Below are 17,272 nucleotides of genomic sequence, written 5' to 3'. Positions count from 1 at the left end.
TAGAGATGCTTTACCTACCATTGTGTCTTTAAATAACTTAAATTACCGTCCCTATTGTTTGTCTCTAATATTCACTTCACTAACTAATCTCTGCTACAAAGACAGTAAACCTTTTGCTTTTTAGTTCTGAGGCCAAGTCACCACAAAATAAGTCGTGCTGCCGCGGCGTGTCTCTGCATGTGCATCTGTGTCGGACACGCGGGAATGTGCAACGTGTCTGGTGTGTGTTAGTGTGTGTGCTGCTGGTGGCAGTGGGATGAAGTGGATCTCATTCCTGTGTTGAATCTTGAGGAGTGGCAGCTGCTTCAGCGTCCGTGGGGAAGTTTCGGTTCATGTGGTTCTACATGACTCTGTGTCTCTGCGGGTTTAGAGTCGTGGTCTCTGATTCCGTCTCTGGTTTCAGCATCTGTTCCCGTTAGCAATCAGGAGGAATTTGTTTTTTCAGCGTAATGCATTGAAAGAAAATGGCATTAGGAAGTACGTCAAGTATTTGATGTGAGAATGTGTCTCTGTAATGTAATCTAATCAGAGGGCTAACGATCTCTTTATCTCTCTGCGTTTTCAGGCCTCGGCCATGGGGGGACACAAGAGTAAACCCAAGGATGTAGGCCAGCGAACCCGCAGCCTCGACGGCAACCTCAGCTCCGGGGGAGGGGCTGGCGGCCACCACCTCAACTCCAATCAGCAGTCCTTAACCCCCAATCGCAGCCCGACTGTGGATGCAGGTCTCGGTGGGAATCCGTCGAACAAAGCGGAGCTGGCCCTGTTTGGAGGTGTGGACAACAACAGTGTCACCTCCACCAACAGAATCTCACTCACAGGTGAGAAACTCAGCCTGAAGCCTGGAGACTTGTTTTCCAGAGATTGCCATTTGTTTTTTAAGGATGTTTTTAATCTCGATGCCTTCTTTGTGTCTTTGTACAAAGAAATTGAAAAATGATCGACAAAAATATGGATTACCAAATTATCATGTTTGTGATTTATAAACCAAAAATGTCGAACATTAACTGAAGCGGTTAACGGCTCAGTCGATTGTCTCCACACTGGAAGGTCGGGGATTCGATTCCCCAGCTCCTGCAGCAACATGTACAATGTGACCTTTGGCAAGAGTCTTAACCCCAAGTTGCTCCTGCTGCTTCGTTGTCGGTGTATGAATGTGTCTGAATGGCATTAGTAACTTCTGATGGTCACTTTACACAGCAGCCTCTACCATCAGTGTGTGAATGTGAAGGTGTGACCTGCAGCGCTTTGAGCAGTCAGAAGACTAGAAAAGAAATATATACAAGATCAAGTCCATGGACCATATTTACCATACTGATTCTAGCTTCTTAAATCAAAGAATTTTCTAATTTTAATATTAACATTTAACATTTCAGAAAAACATTTTTTTTGTTTTTGATTTAACAAAAAAAACTTCATTTTGGGCTTTTGGACATTTCTACATTATTCTGACATTTTATTGAGTAAAGGATTAACGGATTGGTCCAACAGTAATGAGCAGATAAATCCTACATCAGTTTTAACCAAACTCTCTCTCCTAACAGCGGGTGTGACAACCTTCGTGGCGTTGTATGACTATGAGTCCAGGACGGCCTCAGATCTGTCTTTCAGGAAGGGGGAGCGTCTTCAAATAGTCAACAACACGTAAGACAAACCTATTTTCTGTTGTCTCTCTCACACACATGTGCGCTCATGTTGACCAAGAAAAGTCCAATTACACTTTTTCTTGAGGTACTTTATTTCAGTCTGTCTGAAACATTCAATAAAGTACTCATAGAATGTGTGTTTAAAATATTAAGAAATAAGAACGTAATTGATCCTGAGGGGTAATTTTCCCGGAGAACAGTGCAGAGGAAACCTTCGCCTCAGTGCAACTTGATATACTGAAAAAAAATCAATAACAACTCAGTGTACAGGGAATATCAGACATTTTAAAAAGAGCGACGGTGACGTCAACAGCGCCTTTCTGAAAAATTGAAAGATTTTTCATTGAAATTTTCATTGAAAATAATTGAAAAAGAGACGCTGGCGATCGGGAAAAAAAAAACCGCTAGGTGGCCTTATTGTGTATTGCAAGATTGTGGAACGTCCATATCGTCACAATGAGCAGATAAAGGCTTTAAAATGAAACACTACTCTTCACCCCAAATGATCATTTTGCTAATATAAAAGTTTGATGAGATGACTCTTTATTTATGTTTATGCAATTTCTAAAACCACTTCACACTACAAGTTTAACCCTCTGAGAGTTCTGCATCTTTCTCTTTACATTGGCCCCTTTTTCTTTCCACACACACACACACACACACACACACACACACAGCCTGTAAAGATGAGTAATACCTGCAGACTGTGTGTCTGACTTTCAGCTCAGTTGTCTGGCTGCTCTGCTCCCTGAAATGCATGTCACTTGTCGTCTCTCTCTGAAAAAACCTCCTGTAACCATAGAAACGGGCTTCCCCTCGGCAGAGCTTCATTTCGACACGTTTCTGCACAAATTTTAGCTTCATTCACAAAAGACAGATCACATCCTGCTCAGGCTTCATTTATCTCACCGACGCTTAACTCCTGAGAAGTAGGCCCAGTTTTGGAGACCCAGTTACTCTTAACCAAATGTAACCTGTTTAAACTGAGGAGGGGTCATGCTTGTTTTAAAAAAAGAAAAGGGGGGGGGCTTGCTGTATGAATCAATTGAAGTGTGCAGTGAACCATATACTGTAGTGCTGCACCCCCAGTGCCGCATGCTCACTAACAAACTGCTGACCTAGAAGGCAGGAGCCGAGGACAATAGTGGATTATCGTGCATCTGGCCCCCTAAGCCAAAGACCTGAACCATTATTGGGTCAAGTACACCGAGAATCCATTAACCATCTCCAAAGATTATTACCGGTTATTCAGAGTCAAATGAAGTGTCAGTGAGTCTCATCCAAGCTTCCTGATTGGTCCACTTAAACATATAGACAATCACAATGACCTGATTTTTATTTTTTCTGATGAATTCTCTCGTCCTTTCTCTCAAAGTTATGCAACAGTTTAAATATTGTAGATTCTCTGACTTTGGCATTTATTCACTTTATTTGTGATATTTTGAGTCTGCTCTGTGTCTCTGCTGTTCTTCTATTGCTCATAACTCTGTGTTTCTTTAACCCCCTCTCTTTCCCTCTCTTTCATCTCTCTTTTCCATTTCTCCATCACATTGTTTGTTTACAGGAGGAAGGTGAACTGCAGGTTTGTGAAGCTCTTCTGGACTAGTATTTGATTGTGCCGTGTATCCGCCTGTGTGTTTGTATCACCTGAAGCATATTAAGTACTTTTGCACTGTGATTCCACCTCAGTAGGATTGCACAAAGCACACACCTCTGCCCGTCATGCCCCATGAACACTAAGTACAGTAGTCGAAGGGAAACTGGTGTGAAGCCTTTCAGCACTACAGTTAATTCAGACTCAAGGTTATTCATGTAAAAACCCTTTTGATTGAACTTGATATTCTCTGAGTAGATCTAGTGCTGCAGAGCTGATAAAGTGTAGCATACGAGCTACATCTCCCCCCGGACAGGTGTACGACGAAGCAAGATCAGAAACCCCAGATTGAATAAAACAATGTGATGATTATCAACTCTTCAATGCCTCTTTGGTGGGGTTAAACGTACAATATGTAGAATTTTATGACAATTTTTACATTCAAATATCTGAAATAATTTAAAATGTCAGTCAAATGTTTGGACACACCTGTTTGAAATGCATGATATTATCTTGAAGACATTTTCATCTGAAGGCTTATGCATGAATGTTTGACATGTGTTTCTCATATAAATAGAAATAGTGAAGTTGACGCCTACGTATGTAAGAGTTTCTTTCCAAAACAAAAATTAAATATTTTATTTGTATTGTTTTAATATCAACTCTTATTCTAAAATGTGGAAAATAGTAAAAATAAAGAAAAACCCTTCTATTAGTAGCTGTGCCCTAGATACAGCTTACTGTAGATATATTATAACAATACAGTATTATTGATAATACTGTTACTGTTGTGTGTCCAAACTTTTGACTGGTAGTGTATGTTGTACTTTTTTGTTGAGCACTTACATTACCTCAAATATTTCCAACAGTTATCAAAACCAGAGAAATCGTTAATTTTATAGAAGTAAAGGGACGTGTCTTAATGATGAGCCAGATGAAACACCGGATGTTAAGTCAAAAACCGCAACATAAGGAAGCATGAGCTGCTTCTGAAAGCTGCCGTACTGTTGCTGTATGTGTATGTAAATTATACTTGGATACAACGTCTGTAAACATATTCTCTTCCTCAGGTCGGTTTCACCCGTTCGTCTTCACTATGGTCTATGCGTACATATTGTATATTTAAAGGTACAGACACAGAAACAGCCTGTTCTGAGCAGGGCTGAAATAGAGGGGTTTATAGGCATGATCAAATACAGGATCAGAGTGGATTTAGAACAAGAAACTTCACACACATGTTTTAAGAGAGCTCTGAGAATTATTTAAACTGGATGAAAAGGAGGAGAATATGTGACCTTTAAAAGAGAGCCTGCTTTGTGAAACAGAGGACTCTGACTTTACATTAAAAACTACCTGGTTGACCCACTAATCTTGCTTCGTAGTACACCGTTAATATGTTGTCATACCCACATGTAGGCATGTTTGTTCATTACTACACTCCTGCATAGTACTTTTTGTTTAACAGCAGAAACACCTGGGCTGTCGTTTATCAAGTTTCTCCAGGAGCAAAAAAAAAATTAAATCTGGACTGAAAAACATTTGGATTATGAGAATGCTAAAAGTTCAGTGTGAATGTATTCACACTCTGAGACGCTCGATAAACAGCAGCCGATTGAAGTCACGGACACGGTGTTATTTGTGCTCTGAATGTGGGATGAGCCTCGCTGAAGCCGTGTGTTATCGTTTCATCTGTGCAGAGAAGGGGACTGGTGGCTGGCGCGCTCCCTGACCACCGGAGAGAGCGGTTACATCCCCAGCAATTATGTGGCTCCATCCGACTCCATCCAGGCAGAAGAGTAAAGTTTATTTTTCTTTTTTCTTTCTCCTTCTTGTCTCTTGTATCGATCTTCCCTTTCATCCAGAGCGTGAAAGAATTAACACTCAAATGATGCACTCTCAGGAATTTCTGTGCTTTTTTTTTTGATCTCGATGTGAAGTGGAAATGAGCTTTCAAAGGAACAGTTTATCGCTTTCTTTCTGAGGGTTGGGTGAGAAGGTCAACATGACTCTCTGTAAATATAAAGCTGTGAAAGGAAGATATGTCACTAACTGGCTTTGGACTGAAGCTGTGATTCATACCATCTTTTATGGTCTATTTTACTCTCAATCAATCAATTTTTTTTTTGTGTAGCGTCAGCATAGAGACGAACAAACGGGACCATAGTTTACAAAATTAACTCAATGTTTTAATGATAGAGCAATTAAAATCCTCAAGGGATTAAGAAAATGTTACCAAAAAAAGTATTTTTTCAGACTTAATCACCTCTGGTCATTACAAAGAATGCTAGTTTGAGACACTTCAGTTGAAACTTCATTTTTAAGAGCGAAAACAAGGTCCAATTCTTTTGTACCGTCTGTAGAAGCTGCAGCCAGTTAGCTTAGCTTAGCTTAGCTTAGCTTAGCTTAGCTTAGCTTAGCTTAGCGTATACACCGTAAGCAGGAGGAGACAGCTAGCCTACCATCTGGTCAACGGTAACAAAAACAGCCTACCTAAACATCTTAAACTCACCAAATTAAATCACCTTATCGGGTTTATGTATCAAACAAAAACAAAGCATACATTTGATAATTTAAAAGGGTTTATATGTCATGCTCCAGATATGTTTTACACAAATTAAATCAACCAATGTGAGCAGCCTCGATTGGTGAATCGTCAGGCTGTCACTAAACCATTCTTTGTGGACAGTAGGCTAGCTGTTTCCAGTCTTTCTGCTATGCTAAGCTAAGCTAGGCTAAGCCAGTGCTTGCTGTAGATTTAAATTTACTGCACAGACGTGAAAACAATATCTTTATTCACATCCAGATCTCAGGCAGAAAGCAAAGTTTGAATGTTGAATTATTCCTTGAAGTGTCTGTAGTGTATTTGCTGGTTTCTGTTGCACTGCTAATCTTAACATGATGCTAACCTGCTTTGCGTATACATTCAAGCCTCACAAACTAACCCTTCAATAACGACTCCATTTCTCACTTTTTTGCTTCCTGCCCCTCCAGTCATGTCAGACTGACTCTGGAGTCCAGGTAAGCAGCTGTTTGCGCTGAAGGCATGAGCACGCTCCACATCTGGAATGCAAAGACGATTACACAAAGAGTTTCACTACGACTCACTCTCGCTCCTTTTCTTCCACCCACACATCTTTTTCCCCTCACCAACCTGCCCCTCTGCCCCCCCCCCTCTCGACCTCATCAGGTGGTACTTTGGGAAAATCACTCGTCGTGACTCAGAGAGGCTGCTGCTCAGTTTAGAGAACAGGAGAGGGACTTTCCTGGTACGAGAGAGCGAGACCACCAAAGGTAAGTGTGCAAGACGCTGACTCATCATTTAATCTGCCACTTTGCTCAAGAGGGGAGGGTATCAGACCACTAAATTCAGAGTCCTGACCCAAAACACTGACCATCCAAAGTCTTCAACACATGATGAAAATGACTATCACATGATATTATCAACAGGTAGGGGTGAAAAAACAACACGTATCACAGCATGGGATTCACTAAACATTTCAGTCACGAGGCGTGACGAGTCTCCAGTGGTGTGTTCACCTCTGCAGCAAGGCGTCGGTGTACATGTTGCATCATGTTGGTTGTGCTGTTTGTTTCATTCATCATTCGCTTTCAATATTTTCACTCTGTTTCTGTCAGTTTTTCTGCTCACCTCACTTCCACACTCCCACTTTGAGACAAGATGCATTCTCAAAAAACATCATGAGCAACATGAAGTGTCAGAGAATCGATTTAAATTGTCCATATTTGTTTTGATTTTTTTTTTGGCGGGTGACATTTTTTGTCTTCATTGGTTAGGTGAGCTGAAGAGAGACAGGAAATGTTGGGAGGAGAAAGTGAATGGTCGAGCTGGGATTCACTCCCTCAGCTGCTGCAGCATAACTCTGTTCATTATAATTACTCACAGTTTGATATTTTACCAGAACACAGATAACATTTTGCACCTGTATCAGATAATTGTGATTAATCTGGCCCTGTTTAGCAGTCTAAATATGCTAAAAGGGTTTTTAATGACTTTTTGTATCCTTGAACGACAGCCCAGAGGTTTTCCTGGCCTCAGAGAGCAGACTGAAGTCGATCTTTTTTTTTAAGAAAGTTAGTAAAAGAGAGAACTTCATGGACCTGGGGAGGTAGTCCTAATTATTCTGTGGGAGCTAACGATCAACAATCTTACACTGATCTCGTGTGAAAAACATTCAGGCTGCAACTTTTATTTTTCTACTATTGATTATTAGGATTTTTTCACATGTGGTTTTTTTGTTTTCAAGAGGCTTCTTGGTGTTCATTTTTCATGAGCTAGTAAAATATTTAAATCTCAACACCAACTTAAGTTAGTTTGAATTCTGTGATGTCTAACTAAAATGCAGAGAGGAAGAAAGTCAATTTTTTCCCCAGCAGTCAGACATGACACCCTGCTGTTCTCAGAGCGCCCCGCTGCGTCATGTCAGCCGTGGTGCATCGTGGGTACAGAAGAGAGACGAATCAGGCGGATGAGAAAAAAAGGTTGGATGTGGTGGTGCCTGTGGGACTCTGGAGATCGTTCTGATTGTCAGCTGCTCTGAGGCTCCTGCAGCAACGCAGCAGTCCCCCGGGGAATACAGCGTGTGTGTACAGTACAGGACTCACGTTGCTTCCTGTGATCGGATGTGTTTGCACCCTCTGACTAGAATAAGAAAGATGGATAAGGTAGGGAGGGAAGGGTGGGAAAGTGAGGAGATGAGTGAGCAGGAGAGGAGGAGAGGTACCGGGTGGGTGAGCCCGACAGAATTAGGTCAGTGTGGAGCTGAGACTGCAACACCACCGGCTGAATCAGTTCAAACATTTGGAGAAGGGGGGAGGCATCGCCTTGGGGCCGCTCTGTGATTCACTCACACGAGTTATTTTACCTAGCTGACACTGCCCTCTGGTGGTGTGATGAGCACATCGCCTCCATTAAATTATCCTAAGGCCGAAAAACGAATGACATGAAGTTACAAAAAGCAAACGTAGTGATACATTTTGAAGAATGAAGTAAAAGAGGATAAAAAGTCATTAGAGTTAAAAAAAAAAAAAAAAACAATCAAATAGAAGATCTCTTAAAAAGTAATTAAGCAGCAAATAGATTTAAGTTTAATACACAATTTTCAGAGTAGATGTCCAGCAGACGTCTCACTTAAGCACCAGCCTCTCAAACCAAAACTAAGCTCCCCCACACACACACACACACACACACACACACACACACACACACACACACACACACACACACACACACACACACACACACACAGCTGTAAAATGCATAATGTAAAACGCATGCAATAGGTGTCCGACTTTTTGAATGTCTTTATTTAATAGGGACAATGCAATTTAACATTGTTTCAATACAGAGCATGAAACAGAGAGTTTATAGCTATTGCTGATTCGGCCAACTCTTGTCCCTAGTTGGATAAATTCACGCGTTGCACATCAGCTTTTAGCTCAAATATAACTTGTAACAGAGACATTCCTCACGTCTTCTTCGTAGCATATATTCCGACTTTCTGAATTGAAAGCACGTGACCACAATGAACTCGTAAGAACGACTTCACCCGTTGAAACATGAATCTGTGTTGACATTGGGTCATATATGTAGAAATGTGAAACACATTTTGAAGTTGGTGCCTTCTTGGCCGAGAAAAGGCAGAAAGTGTCTTTTTGGCTCATGTGGATGAAAGACACCAAATCCCAGAATGCACAGCACCGCAGGCCACTCCCACTAAGGTCAGGTTTACAGACATATTTACTACAACACATAAGGCCGTTTACACAACTGATTCAGAGATTTCTTCCAGAATTGATCTTGGAAGTTCCTGGCAGAAAACAGACTCTATGTCTGTGTCCATAGGCAAACAGTGAGAGCACCGACACTACCAGTCTACTGGCGGCGAGCTGCACCGGCGGCCAGCGGCCAAGACACAAGACCGGCCTGTCGTTAGCATAGCTTCCAAGCAATATGGCGGACGTTAGGTTTAGATTCTGGGAGTGAGTTCCCACCCACTGATCTGTGATTGGTCTGTAGCTTCAGTAGTCGAAGAACTAGCGTTGTAGTTTCACCCCGCTAACCGCAACACCTTCCGATGACGCAAAATGACGATTTTTGCGTCACTGGAAGCTCCTTTTCAGACTCAGAAATACAAAGATTTCCCATCTCAGGGGGGAATGAGGGCGGGAAGCACGACCATTCAAAAATACTACCAGGTTTCTAATGATACAAAGCTTCATGCAAATGGGTGAAGTATCCCTTTAACAACTCTGAAACTGGGACCATCTGAAGAAGCTTCAAGCAGGGCGTCTGGGTTCGACTCAAACCTTCAGCCCTTTACTCGAATGTCAGTCCCAGCTCTGTCCTCCCAATTTCCTAATCTATCCACTGTTCTGTCCTCCACAAGAAAGGCGTTAAAAGCCCAAAATAATAAATCTAAAAAAATATGAATAATACAAAAAAACATCAACAACACACATGAAGGGGCATAAAACATGAAACACAACACAGTGAATAAATATTAGAGAGCATCATGTGGGAAATCCAGACCATCTGAAAGGAAATTCAGACCATAAGGTCAGAGCTTGTTGATTCCTCCACATCATGTATTATCATATGTTCTTCCTCCCAGGTGCCTACTGTCTGTCTGTGCTGGACTATGACAACACCAAAGGGCTGAATGTGAAGCACTACAAGATCAGGAAGCTGGACAGCGGAGGCTTTTACATCACATCGCGCACACAGTTCAGCAACCTGCAGCAGCTCGTCAACCACTACCGCAGTGAGTTCGTTCACAAACTTACATCTTGTCTCTTGTAAAGTCAGGAGTTTATTCTGTGACCAGGAGAGGAAACTGGACTCCTCCTGACCGTAATCTTCTTCCTCTTCCTCAGAACACGCTGACGGCCTCTGTCACAATCTGTCAGACATCTGTCCCGTACTGAAGCCGCAGACTCAGGGCTTAGCCAAGGACGCCTGGGAGATCCCCAGGGAGTCCCTCCGTCTGGACCTCAAGCTTGGACAGGGTTGCTTTGGAGAGGTTTGGATGGGTAAGCTGTGATTTCTTCAAAAAAACAACACAAAACAAAGTGCTTCAGCTTGTATTGTGTTTTTCTGTGGGGAGACATTTTTTTTAATAAGTGTCCACTCTCCCAGAAAAAGGGAACAAACTACCGCACCACCAAAGTGCTTAAAGAAGATCTATTCTCTCCTACTCGTAAAAAATCAATGTATTCTAAAGTGCACTGGATCTCCTCTGCTTTTCTCCTCTGGGCTTTTGTTGCTGTAGCTGTAGGATAAATGCTGTAATTCAATGTCCTTGTCAGAACGCATTAACGCTCCGAGTCAGTTAGCATAAAAAGAAAATAACCTCAGCTGGTATACGGCGCGCTGTTGTTTTGCTGGCTGCGACCATTTTTAGCTGTTCTTTTATCAGATTATTGCCATTTAATGTACAAATATAGAGGTGGATTTTATTCTTGACGTTTTTATTCATTCAACTGAAAAACGTTGTCGCCGGTGTTCTAACAAATTGTGCTACCGTGCAGCTGTGTGCAGTAGATGGAATAAAGGTTTTAGAGTATCAAATCATGCTTTTCTGTTTCCTTACAGTGCAAATGTAGTAAATTGATATCTTATTTTGTTCTGGTAGTAGGTAATATGGATAGAATCTGCTACTGTTTCACACTATGGGAGCATTATTTGACAAGGAAGCAGATCTTAACAGAACACCGCCGTTAATCCATGCGTAGCAGTTTTTTTCTTGATTTGGTTCAAGTTGTCTCTTTACTGTTGAGGATTGTCTGAGTGTTGACCCATCAGTTCTTAGATGACTTTCATTGCTCCATTTTTTTTCCATCAGGAACATGGAACGGTACAACGCGAGTGGCGATAAAGACCCTGAAGCCCGGCACGATGTCCCCCGAAGCATTCCTCCAGGAGGCTCAGGTCATGAAGAAGCTGAGACACGAGAAGCTGGTTCAGCTCTACGCCGTGGTGTCCGAGGAGCCCATCTACATCGTCACAGAGTACATGGGACAAGGTCAGCGTGGGGCCACACTTTCACATGAATAGAGAAGATTTATTGATTTTATCTTGTCTGTTTTAAGTTCACTTAACGGTCCTATATGTAAGATATCTTCTGAGTTGAATCATAAACTGACCTTACTTTACAATCAGACATTAAGGAAACATGCTCTGGATTTGTTTGGACCAGAGAAGGTAGGTGGTTTTAAGGTACCCCGACACGGCCGTTTTGGACGCCCCTCGGTTTGCCAGATATGAGAGCAGTTATCAGGTCAACAGGTGTTGCAGCGATGGTAGTGGGCAAGAGAAGTGGTTCAGATAGAAGTGATTGTACCCGACCTAAAAAGCCTCTGCATGTTTCTAATAAGCTCCACGAGCAGAAACGTGCTCAAACTAGGATCAATATTGGAGATGCTTTTGAAAAATGGAGAGAGGTTAGAACACAGAAAGGTTTACAGACCCATGCAGAGCTGGATAAACACTGAAGCTTCAGAGTCCACCACATGGTGACCTGAGTGAGCATCGACTCTAGAGAGGAGGGGGGCGGGGGGAGACAGCTCTCTACGATGTTTTGAATTTGGACTGCAGTACCCATTTTAAACACTAGGGGGTCAGAGTTACATATTGCTCCTTTAATTGTAGATGCATTTGAATAGCTCAGCTCTTGATATAGACTAAATGAAAGCTTATATGATCGCCTCATCTGTGTTGTACTAACCTGCAGTGATTGTCCCCGCTAACAGGTAGCTTACTGGACTTCCTGAAAGGGGACATGGGTAAAATGCTCCGCCTCCCCCAGCTGGTGGACATGGCCTCACAGGTCAGCAGAAATGCTTTACCTCCACATTTCTTTATTACAGTCAAAAAAGACATCTGGGATGTTTTCCTTCGATGTAGACGGGAATCACTAAGCTTTTGATCCCCCCCCCCCCCCCCCCCCTCAGATTGCTTCAGGGATGGCGTACGTGGAGAGGATGAACTACGTGCACCGAGACCTCAGGGCTGCTAACATCCTGGTGGGAGATAACCTGGTTTGCAAAGTGGCTGACTTCGGTCTGGCTCGGCTTATTGAGGACAATGAATACACCGCCAGGCAAGGTAAGACCACAGGACTCTCCCTTTTTTGTATCCTTCTTGCATTGTATGAGTTACCAACAAGCATTCCCATTGGCTGCTGAGGTAGACTGATTGTGATTGGTCCACAGTATATGCAGACAGAGTTGTGTGTCCTGCTCAGCTGCTCACCTGTGTGTCCACGGCTGCTAATAGAGGATATAAGCTACATCACATCGTCGTTGTGATTTATTATTGGACACACTGAACAAAACAAGACATTGTGTTTTAAGTTAGAATCAGAATAAATTAAAGTGACGTATATTACAATAAAACTAAAATTAATTTCAAACTGGTAGAAGCACATTATTATCGTCTCATTATCCAAATGCCACTCTTAAATGTCACCAGAGTGACTCAATTTTACTCATTTTTTTAAAGGAGGCATCGACAAAAAAAATGAAACACCTTTACATAACAGAGTTAACATTTTTCTTTTTCCTCCCTTTTTGCCAATTTGTCCGCTCAGAGTCAGATTCCTGTGAGCCTCTTGATGTGTCATCTGTAGTTAAAAGGTGTTTGCTTCCAGGAAATCGGTGTGATTCATGCTGCTGATGTGATGTGCTGCAATGATCTAATTATAACCATGCTGATAAATGTTTCCTCTTGCAGGAGCCAAGTTTCCCATCAAGTGGACGGCTCCAGAGGCCGCTCTGTACGGACGCTTCACCATTAAATCTGATGTCTGGTCGTTCGGCGTCCTGCTGACTGAGCTGGCCACTAAAGGCAGAGTGCCGTATCCAGGTGAGGATCTTCTCGTTATACCTTTTTATTTGTTTATTTTTGTTTAGTCCTAGACATTAACCTGCGTGTCTTTAATCAGGCAAATGATGCTTTTATCACCTACACTCAGATACTGACGTCATATGCCAAAAGTCCAAGAGTCTAGCAGAGTAATCATTAATGAATCTTAAGTATACCTGATTCACATTTTGATTGCACCTCTGCTCTCTCAGGTATGGTGAACAGGGAGGTGTTGGACCAGGTGGAGCGTGGCTACAGGATGCCGTGCCCAGCCGAGTGCCCCGAGTCCATGCACGATCTGATGCTGACCTGCTGGAGGAAAGAGCCCGAGGAGAGGCCCACCTTCGAGTACCTGCAGGGCTTCCTGGAGGATTACTTCACCTCCACAGAGCCCCAGTACCAGCCGGGAGAGAACCTGTAACCCCCCCCCCCCCCCCCCCGACTCGACTGTGGGAAACACACATGCATGTTGTCAGTGCATGTGCAAAACTGAGCATGTTGCAGTGCATGTGTGTGTGTGTGTGTGTGTGCGTGTGCGTGCGTGCGTGCGTGCGTGAGGGTTTGTGTGTGTACAGTAAAGCCGACTGCATTCTGGGTACAATCAATAACTCTCTGACATTCACAAGTGTCAGCGGGACATCAAACCAATCAGCAACTTTCAATCCTTCCACTCTCCAAAGTCACACCTCCCCCTCTGAGGGGCCGATCAATGTGGTATTATTATTTTGACTTTATCGTGCTGTACTTTGTTATTCTGTGCGTCAGACCAACTCCCGACACAGCCAAGCAGGTTTTTCTACCTTCCTCGTGTTAAAAAAGGCGCCCTTAATTATATATACACCCCCATGCACTCATACTGTGTTGTTCACCTGACTGTATCCTGTAATGTGCCAGCTTCAATGCTGCAAATAAAACGAGACTATGACATAAAGGACGGTGAAATTTGGGAGAATGATTTTGGGACTTTTTTTTTCCTGCAGGATGTCTTCTTCTTCTTTTTTTTTTTCCTTTACGTTCTTTGGGATACACACATGCTCAGTCCGTCTTCCATTTTTTTTGCCACTTGAGACGATTTTGGATGCACACAATGATTTTCCAGAAAATGTTGTGGTCGTCTCTTTTTTTTCTCTCTCTCTCTTTCCCTAAAACCTGGATCAACTGGAATATTTTCAGGTGAGCTTAACCTTTTTTTATAACCATGCCTCCTCTTGTGCAACGTTAAGTCTTCTTTCCCCGACTGCTGTGAGCCCTTTTCTCTTTTTTTTTTTTGCGACTAACATCAGAGTGTGTGTGTAGTCTTGCAGGCCCCATTTGGATTAATCAGTTTTATCGCTGTGACCAACATACAGCTCGACACAAAGAAGAGAAGAGGCTGTCTCTCTATTTTCTATTCGTGACTTTTCCTACAAAAACAAAAGGCTACTGATCACTAACGCTCCTCTCAGGATTGGAGACGACTTCTGCTGCAAGGACTTTTGTGCCAATACGAGAATCTCTTTTTGTACTCTCTTCTTCTACTGCTGTGTAAAAGTGTATTTTACTACTCTGGACTTTTCTTACAATGCGTTTTTGTAAGCAGAGCTTCTTCTCCCACTGTTTTGAGATCCTGCACCTGTGTGTACAGAACCAACTGGCTCACCAGCGCGGCTTCAAGATGCTGATTATTTTCAAAGATTTGAATTAAAATCAGGTGAATCTCCCTTTTTTCTTTTTTCAGTTTCTTCTGTTTTAATTAGTTGAGGTGTTTCTATTTTTGGGGCACAATCAGACACTGGAAATGTTTCTGTTCTCAGTGAAGATTATACATAAATGATGCTTATGGTTATGCCTTCCTCCAGCCAGTAGGGGGCAGAAACCCTTCCCAGAAAACTGCATATATAGCAATTAAAATTGGCATCTTGAAACGTAATTGTAAATATCCTTCATGCTTATATGTTATTGTATATATCATGTTTATAATTTATTCCTTTTGAAAATAACCCAAGTGTTTATTTTTCTTTCACCATCGTCATGCAATCTTTAATGTTTATGGTACTTTTCATGGGTTAAATAACATCCGACAATGATGATCTCAATGCATATTACAGAAACACTTTTAAACTACGAGTATGTTTCTCTGTGCACGTATTTCTGTGAAACTTAAACTTGGTTGTACATTTTCAAAGTGACTGACAGCACTGCTCCGTATCCCCCCCTCCCCATGAGTCACATTCATTTGGAGCCAGTCCTGTCGTGCCAGATTCTGATCATCCACCAGCGTTACTCCTCCTCATAAATCAATCAGAACCACAAAATGTTTACAGCTTGATAACATTCAAAGCTCCTCAATGCTGCTTCAGAGGCTTGGACATAAGCAGGAAATCAGTTATCAATCACATGATCAACATGGTGTGCACTTCCAGCGTCTGTTTCATAAAGCACGGCTGATCGTGGTTAAGTAAACTCTGTGCAGAAGACGATTTGAGAGCGATGAATAGAAGACGTTTGACATCTGTGGAGCATCGATGTCCTGTGGACATGGGTTACTCCACGATGAATGCATTCACCTGCGTGGTTGTACTTTGGTTGTCTGGCATTGTCTCGTCTCATTTGAGCAAAAAAATAAGAAAAAGTTGCACAAAAAAGGTCAAAGTGTGTGTATGCAGCCTTGCTTAAAAGCAGAGGACATTTCTTCTGGGGATACTTTGGGTCTTCTTTCTGGCTATGCATATATTTTTTCAAATCTGTGATATTCATACAGTATATTTACTCTTTTCTACTGTATTCAATGGGACTTTTCATATAAATTACTCTTTGTAAAATCCTACTGAATATTGTTTGAAAGTGCATTTGAATAAAATTTGTATATTGCCATGTGTATGTTCTTTTTTTTTTTTTTAAAGAACTGAATTTACAGGAAGAGCTTTATGGCTCAATAATGAAACAATGATGAAAGGTCACATCACATAGAAAAGCCTTCCTGTTACTGTTATTATGTAGATTTGTGAGGTGCCCCCCCCCCCCCCTCCTCCAAGGTTGTGAATGTTTAGGAGATATTTCCCACATAGTTGCACAGTCTGATGAATGTTGTTAAATAAAACCACAAAAGCTCTGCAGGAACAGGTGGAAAGTTAGGGCAGGCCGACGGGGCTGGGGATTTCCCACATGACCCCATGAATCAATACAAATGACAATACAGAGGATCAGAGGCGCTGCTTGTCAACTGGCAAGGCAGGCAACTGCTTGGGGCCCCTGACAGGTGTGGAGGCCTCTGAGGGCTGACAAACTTAAACCAAAGCAGCGGCTTAAAATGTTCAAATTTTGCAGTGCCAGTAGGAAACCTCCCTACAAGGGCCCCATCTGACAGCACTCACTCTTGTTGCCCTGCTCAGCGTTGCTGTGAAAACTAAACATTTTCAAAGAAAGTCAACAAAGAAAAAGGAAGTAGAATTATTCATCTTTAGGGGAGAGGTGCCCCCCAACTCATTTTTGCCCAGGGCCCCATCATACTCTAAGATCGCCACTGGCCACGATATATACATTGATTGATTTTTTTAAATTACTCCCTCTGAACCTTTGTTGTCATTTAATATATATATATATTTTTTTAGCAAAATCACAAAGTTCTGACTAATACCCCCCACCCTTCTTAAATTAAAGAAGCTTGAACCACAGAAATATTTGTCAGTTTTGCTTGATGAAGGAAGTGCACCATTAATACGTAAATTTAAACAATTCTATGTTAATTAAATCATTGAAAAGTCATCTGATGTTTCAGCTTAAATCATTATTATTATTATAATATTTCAGCCTGTGATCAACATGGAGCAGCGGGGATTTTGTGGACCACGGCAACAATCAGGAAGTAAAGATCATCAACAAAAGACGGCGAGCAGATCACTTTGGAAAAAAACAAAACTTTTAAATGTAAATTAAAATGATCATTATCGTTATCTTAACGACGTTATTGTTTTTTTAAGAAGAGAACAACTGAATGTCAATTATCCCTGCATGATGCCCTCGGGACAGCCTTTACACACACACACACGCACACACACACACACACACACACACACACACACGCACACACACACACACGCCCTTTCAGGTCCTGTCGTCACGTGCGCACGGTGCTCGCGCTGACTAGCCTATTCAGCTGTTATCAGGAAG

General features: G+C 42.1%; 1 protein-coding gene across 4 annotated transcripts in view; it reads left to right on the top strand.

Moving 5' to 3' along the window:
* The window catches only part of src (v-src avian sarcoma (Schmidt-Ruppin A-2) viral oncogene homolog), a 40,223-nt gene extending 24,243 nt beyond the window's left edge, over positions 1 to 15,980 (top strand). The window contains exons 2-14 of one of the 4 annotated variants that reach the window (XM_065961733.1): positions 566 to 821; positions 1,545 to 1,644; positions 3,211 to 3,228; positions 4,938 to 5,036; positions 6,232 to 6,258; positions 6,428 to 6,531; positions 9,873 to 10,022; positions 10,135 to 10,290; positions 11,103 to 11,282; positions 12,010 to 12,086; positions 12,211 to 12,364; positions 12,992 to 13,123; positions 13,336 to 15,980. In XM_065961733.1, coding sequence (XP_065817805.1) covers positions 575 to 821; positions 1,545 to 1,644; positions 3,211 to 3,228; positions 4,938 to 5,036; positions 6,232 to 6,258; positions 6,428 to 6,531; positions 9,873 to 10,022; positions 10,135 to 10,290; positions 11,103 to 11,282; positions 12,010 to 12,086; positions 12,211 to 12,364; positions 12,992 to 13,123; positions 13,336 to 13,544 — 1,653 coding nt within the window. In that variant the 5' untranslated portion in view covers positions 566 to 574 and the 3' untranslated portion in view covers positions 13,545 to 15,980. The remainder of the gene's footprint in view (positions 1 to 565; positions 822 to 1,544; positions 1,645 to 3,210; positions 3,229 to 4,937; positions 5,037 to 6,231; positions 6,259 to 6,427; positions 6,532 to 9,872; positions 10,023 to 10,134; positions 10,291 to 11,102; positions 11,283 to 12,009; positions 12,087 to 12,210; positions 12,365 to 12,991; positions 13,124 to 13,335) is intronic. The other 3 variants (XM_065961734.1, XM_065961735.1, XM_065961736.1) reach the window with 3 other exon arrangements.
* The last annotated feature ends 1,292 nt before the right edge of the window (positions 15,981 to 17,272 follow it).

The sequence above is a fragment of the Labrus bergylta genome, chromosome 12 (assembly GCF_963930695.1).
Source record: "Labrus bergylta chromosome 12, fLabBer1.1, whole genome shotgun sequence".
NCBI lineage: Eukaryota > Metazoa > Chordata > Actinopteri > Labriformes > Labridae > Labrus > Labrus bergylta.
Note: the sequence above shows the minus strand (reverse complement) of the source record. Positions and strands in the feature narration are given on the sequence as shown.